The 8,979-nt window shown below is 51.8% G+C and overlaps 1 protein-coding gene across 1 annotated transcript; it reads right to left on the bottom strand.

Moving 5' to 3' along the window:
* Positions 1-3,095: 3,095 nt before the first annotated feature.
* CACFD1 (calcium channel flower domain containing 1) lies at positions 3,096-8,512 on the bottom strand (the record flags this gene model as incomplete). Its single annotated transcript, XM_079544731.1, has 5 exons — positions 3,096-3,189; positions 3,608-3,715; positions 3,799-3,924; positions 4,294-4,366; positions 8,389-8,512. 5 exons carry the CDS (start codon positions 8,510-8,512, stop codon positions 3,096-3,098), a joined length of 525 nt encoding a protein of 174 aa, XP_079400857.1.
* Positions 8,513-8,979: the final 467 nt, after the last annotated feature.

The raw sequence follows: 8,979 nt of genomic DNA, 5'->3' as shown, positions 1-8,979 counted from the left end.
TGGGCTCTCCAGGTCCTGAGAGAACCTCATTGGAGAAGTGTTTGCTGAGTGACCTTCTTTCTTCCATACAGAAAGTCTGAGGGGTTTTGCTGCATTTGGATTGAGAAATCACAGTGGCTCTTTCCAGAGGTAGAATGGTCTTTTTATTCACTGCATACACAGAGGATCAATTTGCTGTTACAAAATCAGCTGCTGCTTAGAGCAGCAAGGTGTGGGCATACAGCAGAACGAGAGGTTCTGCTCTTTGCATGCCCAGTGGAGAGCCCTTGGGAACCTGGAGCATAATGCACAACTGCAGCACTTTTTGTGACTAAATGGAGCAGTTGCACGCTGTATAAATGTGCTTGGTAAGAGAAGTGCACAGCTCAGACAGGAATGGTGTAACAGTCCATTTCCAAGTGCGTATTTATTGCCAGTACCCAGCTGTCTTTCCATACTCACTGCAGTCAATGTATCACCTGCTCCTGAGGTCTCACGTAGCAAAATTTCTGTCCCATCCTCCCCTCAAAGTCCTCTCTGAGACCTGGCAAGCAGTACCTCACCCATGGATGCCCCTTACCTGCACTGAGCTGAGCCTACCAAATCACTGCAGTGGTGCTTTTCACTTCATTCTTGCACAGCTCCAAGCACCCTAATGGTGCCTCTAAACACAACTAATAACCACCATGCACTGTGAATGGGCACGCTAACTACTGTGATACTACTACTCTAAAAGTCTTCCTATTGCCACTAAAACAGCCTCTCACCCAACACTGAGGAGAAACCATCCATTAACACTCCACCACTCCTGAAAGCCATGGGTGCAGCATGCAGACTCCACCAGGCTGTGGCCACAGCAAGAGCAGCACCTGCTTTGTGTTCTGCTGCACCACAGCCAGCAACAGTTCCCAGGAGCACCCACTGCAGATGTGCTCACGCTGATACTGCTGCCTCTGTCTGCAATGTTCCTCTACCAAATGCTACTAAACTACTGAAAACCCCCTGAAATCAAATGTGGGTGCTCTGCCCATTGGGCAGGGTGCTGCTCTGCAACCACTCCACGATGCTGCACATGGATGCAAGGAGCAGAGAGGCCTTGGCTACGAACAGGGGTCCCTGCACTCCCCTCACTGCAAAGGCAGCATGGCAGTTTGCAGTCCCTGTGCACACATACACAGACAGAAAGCCAACACCCCACATACTGCACACAGCCAAAGGACCAGCCCAGAGCTGGGGGGCTCTGAAACAGCAAAAATTTTATTAAAACACGTTGCATCTGGGCTGGCAGTTCTGTACCCCAGACAAGCTGGTGTCAGAGCAAATACAGCACAGAGGCCCCGGGGGGAAAGGGCTTAGCACAAAGCAGCTGCCCAGCAAGGCCCTGCATGTGCAAATCAACTCGCACCAGATTCCTGCCTGGTGCAAATCTTCACACCTCCTTGAACTCCAGCAAAGAACCAACAAGGAGCAGTCGCTGACAGCTTAACCCCCCAGCCTCCAGGGACAGCACTGCTCCTGCTGCAATGCCCACATGCACCAGTGCCCTCCAGCAGCAGCTCTCCCAAATTGCAGGGTGACCCCCCACCCCGGCACCCCAGTAACACAAAGGGGATCCTGAGGTGCCAGCAGGCAGCAGGCATAGGGCCAGAGCTGCTGCCTATTTCCACTGAGCACCAGGCTCAGCAAGGAGAGCCATCTCCTGTCACTGCAATCAGACAAAGGGATCAAAGGAAGGACAGCACGCTTTCCAGAGACCCCTGAAATGAGATGATGCACTCTGACGAGTCTCATCAAAATACTTAAATAAGCAGAAATAAATTATTCTCCCTTCTCCTAAGTAAAACAGATGGCAATCAAGTAAAAACAAATAAATTAACCCTTCCCCTCCCATCCCCCAAAAGAAACTGCGATGAGAGGTGGGGAATCTGGACCCAATGAGCAGTTCTGTTCGGCCTCAAACAAAGCAAACAGAATCAGCACTGCTGATGGTGCTTGGAATAAAGCGGCACCCCACAAAAATGGGATTTTCCTGTTTGCAAAGCAAGGATTTGCCTCCTTCCCATACAAAAACCAGCCTGGGTTGATGCAAAAAAGCATGAGCTCAATGAGAAAGGCTGTACAGACAGAAGCCAAGGGCTGGTCCCACGCTCAGAACAGACTGCAGGAGCAGACACAGGAAGTGAGAGAACAGAGCAGTGTCTGTCTGGGCTCAGAGGGGACTCACTTGCACATTAGCAACCATCCCACCTGCAAACAGCCTCCATTTGCCTCAAGCAACACAATGCCTTTTCAGCCTTGCTTCTCTTCTTGCCCAGTAAAAGAGTGAAGCTGAAGAAAAGTACCCTTATTAAGATTACATAATTAATGCTTATAATTCAAGTAAATTGCATTATCTGCCTGAAGCTGTATCCAGAGAAAGGGCAGACTGTGCTTCTCTCCTCTGGAGGCATTACTGTCTTCATGCTTGGCTTATTTTTTTTGCTGGAAGTCCTTTACTGTGCAAAGATGCCTCCAATGTCTGACCTAACTGGACCCATATTAAAACCTGCATGATGAAAAACACCAAGTGCAAGCATCAGCAGGTACTGCTAAACACTGCATTCTTGTTTTATGCCCGGAAAGAGCCACACCAGAGTGTGCTGCATTAAATGTGTAATGTGCAGCAGCACCCTGGGCATGAGACCACTGGAGCCAAGGAGCTCCAAGAGCAGTCCCCAGAGAGGGTGCTGCCCACACACAGTCCCCAGCAAAATGTGATGGGCATTAAAACAGAGAAAGGCTACGTATTTAGGCTTGTACAGCAGCACACAAAGGGCCAGCACCTCTGCCCAAAAAAAGAAAAAAAAGAAAGAAAGAAAGAAAGAAAGAAAAAGAAGGACCGTGAGACATTTGGTTCTGAGTGGCAGGAGGAGGGAGCAGCCAAAGCACTGAGGTCCAAGTGCTGGTGTGTGAGGGGGGCACAGCCCACCCCAGCCCTGAGAGCTCCAGTTGTTGCCATAGTGTCCAAGGAAATCATGGAGTGACAGAGACGGGGTGGGCAGATGGGAGGGCAGAGTGGGTTCCCAAATCTTCACCACCATCTCAGGGTCCAAAAGGTCACCCAGGGCTCATGCACTTCACAGAGCCTGTCCCTCCAGGCACCCTGTGAGCTTCTCTTCATCCATTTGCTTCTGCTGCTGGTGGATCCGAGCGTAGGAAATGGCATCTCCCCTGCAGAGAGAAGGGACATCAGGGTGATATGAGCACCAGGCACCTGTCAGATCAGTGCAGCACACAGTACAAATGTCTCCCAGCTTGTGCCAAGGCCTCTCCATACCAAGTGACAACAGGAATGAAATGAGACTTGCTGGCCCTCCCCAGCCTCACCCCAGTTGGGACATGAAGGTTTTCCTGAAGCAACCTACACTGAGCTCCCAAGGAAAAAGCTCAGAGGTTCAGCAGACCCCCAGACCTTCTTTCACGGGGTTTTGTTTGAAGAGAAAGCACGCCAGCAGGGACATACCCTGCAGCAGCATTCACACCCAAAAGCATGGTTGATACAAGAGGAAAGCACAGCCTTCCTTAGAGCTGGGGCAGCAAACGGGGCAGGACTGGAGGTCCCCTCGTCAAGCAAGCAAATCTTTCTTACTTCTTGCCAAGAGCTGACAGGCCATAAAGCACCCCGGTCGCAAACGCAATGGCATTTCCAAAGAGCGTGGTGAGCGTCAGGCTGAGAATGACAGGGAACACGGCCATCCTGGAAGAGAGACGCAGCCCTGGGGTGGCATGGAGACACAGCACCCCACACACCCAGCACACCAGCCCTGGCAGCATCCTCACCCGCAGTAGAAAGCAGCTTTCTGCCAGGCCCGCAGCTTGTCTGCCCTCGCAGACACGGCGTTGGCGAACTCGATGAACTGGCAGCAGAATGGAGCCTCACACAGGAACAGGACGAAGGCGTTCAGCCTCCAGGGAGAGCACATGAGAGTTAGTGCTGCCCGCAATGGGGTCAGCCAGCCAGCCCCCAGTCCCACCGATGCTCCAGAGTGGGCAGAAACGTGTGGCAGGGCTGGAACCTGCTTCATTCTCTCCCATTCTTGATAATTCCCAAACCTTGATCCTAGATTCCAGCCATAAAAGGGGTGGGGAAGGGGGTAGGCAATAGACAGGGCTATGAATAAAAAGAAAACGCCCTGTCTCCACCCAGCTAGTCAAACAAGACCCAGTGATTCACAGATAGCAGCATTTCACCCCAGCTCCCCGTGCCTCAGTTCATAGAGCCCAATGGACAGAACCTCCCTCCCAGTGGAAAAAAAGAACAGAAACTCCACTTACATCATCCACACACCGGCTGCAATGTTCAGTGGGTTGATGGTAACACAGTTCCAGAGACCAGCAACAGCACAGGCTGGGAAAGAACAGAGACTTTCATTGACACAAAGAGCAACCCAGTGTGCAGTGAGACCAGGCCGTCACCTCTGCAAGATAAGGTTTTCTGTGCAAAGGAATTCCTGCTTTGTCCCAGGATGAAGAAAGAGGACCCTGCAGGCACACATGTCTGAGCAGCACAGGGAAAAACTCAGGAAAAAAATAATAAGAAAAAGAGTTGTAGCACCAAGGTGTTAGGACTGAAAACAGAAAAGGAGAGGTGAACCCCATCACAGCCACAATCTCCTAGTTCTGTGCCTCACTACTAGAGATGGGCCAAAAAATGCCAAGTCTGGGTCTCCACCTATTCAAATGGAAGTGGATGCTGACTAAAGCAAGGCTCAAAATAGCTCTGTGCTCCTGAATTTGTAATGCAAGGAGGGGAACCAGCCGGCAGCATCCACACACCTGCCTCCTGCCTCATTAAACTTGCAAAGCGTTCCCTGCACTTGATATGGCTGCTCACCCAGGAACCTGATTCCCCAGTAAACAACAGCACAGCACAAAACACCAGCTAAAATCTTACAGCCTTTAAGCTTTCCTGGGATGTGGAGCTGAATAATGAAGAGATCAAGCAGCATGTCTCTGAGATGCAGGAAGTTTATGTTCACATGTGTTTTGCTAAGGGAATCCCTGTGCGAGGCTGCTCTGAGCAGTTCTGACCTTCACATGCCTGGCACATGTTTGCAAGATTTCTTCTAAGCAGTCATTGCTGAATCCTCAAGGTTCCCTTATATACCATACTGAGAAACAGAGCTGCATGCCTAGGACCAGTGTGAGGTCATCCCACAAGCAAGCAGACTCCTATTTCTGCAAAACAACAACACAACTCTTATTTTTTAAAGGATTCTTAGGTCTACCCCATAGAACTCAGGGAGTCCTGCAAGAGCAAGGTTCTAACAGAGTACAAATGCCAGAGAGCACGCTGCCAGCCATGCTCCAACAGCATCTTTCATCCTCCCATCACTAAGGGACAGTGTCAGTGTCCCCACACTGCAAGGGGAAACTGTGGCACGATGTTGGGATGATCTGCTCACAGTCACACATGCAAACAGCTCGAGAGTTGGCAAAGCAAGCAAGCAGTACTGCAGGGAGCAGCAACAACACGTGGAGTTTTATAACTCTTCTCTCTGATCAACGAACCCTTGGATGCTCATGGAAGGAGAGCTCGGGATTTTTGTCCTTAGTCCTTTCTTTTTTATCTAGCCAATCAGCCCTGTTTTGTCCCCAAACATCCCAAAACAACCCCTGAGCAATAAGGTCCTTGCAGGAACCCCAGCTAAGAGCTCAAATCTATTTGCCAGTGGACCCAGCAAGCCTAAGCCGAGCAAGCCCCTGTGTCAGCACAAACACCAACCAGAGAGGAAGGAGTCAGAGCTTTGTAAGCACAGGAACACTGCACTCGATGGTGGTTGCCAAAAGCCAGAGATAATGATTTGGTGACCTTGGCTCTCCTTTGCAGCACAACACATCCTGCAGCAGCCTGGCACTTCCTGGTCCTGCTGGGTGGAATCAGCTCCTGCTTCCATAGCCAAAAGGGGACAGAGCTGCCAGCTCAGTGACTTCTTTTCATAAAACAAAGGCTCAGAAGAGACACAAAATTTAGATAATGCTCGATGGCACGTAAGCTATGGAAGACAGTCCTGCCATTTGTTTAACAGCCGTCCCATCCTGAAAGCCCTGGGGGAGAACAAATAACTGGGAGCTAAAATGAGGAAGAAAAAAAAATAAAAAAAGAATACCCCCCACAAAGACTCTATTCATTCCAAGCAGCTGGTCACTGTCTTCAGTGCAACTCTATTTTTGCTCCTGGAGCATTTTACAAAAGCCACAGACTCTCATCCTTTTACAAACGGGAACAGAAGGGGGAGAAGGGACTCGGCCAAGGTCACCAAGCAGTCTGTGCAGGAGCCAGCAGCAGATCCAATGTTTGCCTTGTTCCTGCTCCAGTCCCTGCACCTTCCTGATTTAATCCTGTGGGCCACAGGTGTTTGCAAGCGCCAGGCATTGCCTCCCCACTGCTAACGAAGTTTCTCATCCTTCCTGCAGGGAATTTTTCATTCTGTAAGAAACATCCCAGCTCTGCAGCAGCCACAATCCAGCTGCCCAAACTCCTTGTAAATGAGTTCCGTTCCTCTGGAGAAACAAGAGGCAAAGTGCAACCTCGCAAGCTGTTATCTGCTCCTTGATCCAGCTGTCCAGCTCCAGCAAGGTGACCCGAACAAGGAGCGTGTTGCAGTCTGCACTGCAGGATTGCTTTCTTCCATGGCATCCATTTCCCTGCTCCTAACAGCAGCCATATCCACAGCTGCCATGGTCTGGACAGCCCTGGTGGAGGTTCCTGATGCCCTGAACTACTGGCAGCCCTGTGGACGGCTGCTTCGCCCAGAAACACCCACAGATGTAAAACTCCTAGAAAACAAGCCAGGAGTTCGGCGTAGTTGTGAACAAAAGGTTGTGAAAAGAATCCAAGCATAACTCAGCTGCTTCGAAAGCTGAAGATAGAGGGGGGAAAAATTGATTTCAAAGCGCTGTGCTGCTGCTAAGCCAGGGTTGAGCTGCTCTGGCACACGGCGTGGGACAGCAGCCGCCATCTTGGGCTCCTCACCCCCCATCCTCACCCCACGAGGGAAAAGGCCACATGAAGGGTGATAAGATTCTGGTTGCAACCCCAGCCCATGGCAAAGCTGCTGCTCTGGGAGCTGCACTCCGACGTGTCCTATCCAGCCTCCTGCCTCCATTACTGATGTGCCTCCATTACTGATGTGCCTCCATTACTGCCTCCCTTACTGGGGCTGGAGGGGCCTCCACCGTAGCCACGGGGCCCATGGGCAGTGTGTTTCACCTCCTAAGAGTGGCCCTGCAAAATCTTTTCATGCCTCTTTCAGCACCTCGGATATAACACAGACCACAGAGGACCACGGGAGGCTGCGTGGAGATGCCTCAGGGTACAGGGCTGGGTAACAAACCCCAGGGCCTGGCTCCATCAGGTGGCAAGGCACAGAGGAGGTCAGGACCAGCCGAAACACTGCAGCAGAGGGAACAGATCTGGGCTGACAGTACTGGCTGAGAAACACTCTTGTTTTAACACTCGAGTCATGGACCCAAAGCAGAAGTTCTCCATCCTGCGCTCTGCAGGAGATCAGACTAAGCAGTCATAACAGTCCCTCCTACTTTTAAGAGCTATTAATCTCCTCACAGAACACAGCTGATTCCTGGCAAAGGTGCAAAAACTCTTTCTCTGGGAAAATTTTCATCAGCACCAGGTAATTCCCAGCCAGCCAATTCGCTTCGCTGCGCACTGTCTCCTGTCTTCTGCATGTCCAAGACTAAACCCCTTAAAAAAACAAACAGTGCAAACCAAGTTTGTTATTTGCCTTCAGAAAACACAGCCAGGGCCCCTGTGATAAACAGCAGGAGTAATGGGAAACATGCTCTGACACTCAGAACAGGGAAGGAAAATAAGTGGAAGGAACACGCAAACACCTGACAGCCCAATAGGATGAATCAAACCCTGTGGCCCCAGTTCAAGCCCTGCACCTGACCCTGCTGAGCCTGGTGCTCGCCGTAAAATCTTTGTCTGCTTTCTCTGCCCACAGCCCTCCCACAGGACTGGGGCTTGGCTGCTGCTCCCATCGCTCCCGGTGATGGGAGATGATTTTTATCCAAGAATAAACTCGAGGATTTGCAGATCCCCCCAGTGACGTCCCTTCTCCCAGGTGCCGAAGTTCAGCAAGTTCAGCAAGCACAAAGCACATCACTCATGCACAAACTAAAATCACCCCTGCTTCAGACATGCCCGCAGCTCTTCCTTCTGCCCAAAACACAGCAAAATACACGCGTAGAGAAGTTACAAACCTGCAATCCCAGATTATCATTCCTTGGCCCGCCTCCCCATGCACAAACCTAACCTAACGACCAGCAGCACGACCCCCGACTTACGCTTTTGCATGCATGAGCAGAGCCAATGGGGAACTGCTGGCTGTAAGAGGGGATACTTACACACGCCCCCGATGACCCCGGCAATCCTGCAGAGCCACCTGTACCACCAGGTCATGCCATCATCAGCGGAGGAAGATGCTGGCTCAGGGGCTGCTGCTTGGAACTGCTCATCCTGAGAGCTCATGGCCTCACTGCTGCTGGGGGGTCAAAGGGCAGCTCCCCGCTCCCCACCTGAGCCCCAGCAGCAAAGGATGCCCTTCTAGGTGACACCCCCCCGTCCAGCAGGACCAGGAGATGGCCCCTAACCCAGCCCTGCTGCTGCTGGACCTCTCCTCGCACCCCCATACAGGGCCGGGCCCCCCAGGGCTGACAATAGAGGGTTTCTGACCGCAGCAGCGATGCCAGCGGCCATGGGAGCAGCCTCCACGTCTCCCTGCCTATTGCATTGTGGGTCCCCTCCTCCAGCAGGGAGGGCTTTGATGTCACACTCATTAAAAAGCCAGTGGGCAGAGCCCGCGTGTGCATATTCATTGGAAGCAGCAGCCTGGGCGGCATGCACACTGTGCTGGGAGCTGGATTGCTTGGGGCGGCCGCTCTGCGCAGGGCAAGGGCAGATGAGTGCATGGGAATGCAGCGGCAGTGAGCCCCAGC

Source organism: Tetrao urogallus (assembly GCF_951394365.1).
Source record: "Tetrao urogallus genome assembly, chromosome: 19".
NCBI classification, from domain to species: Eukaryota; Metazoa; Chordata; class Aves; order Galliformes; family Phasianidae; genus Tetrao; species Tetrao urogallus.
The sequence above is the reverse complement of the archived record's forward strand: the minus strand, read 5'-3'. Positions and strand labels throughout refer to the sequence as shown.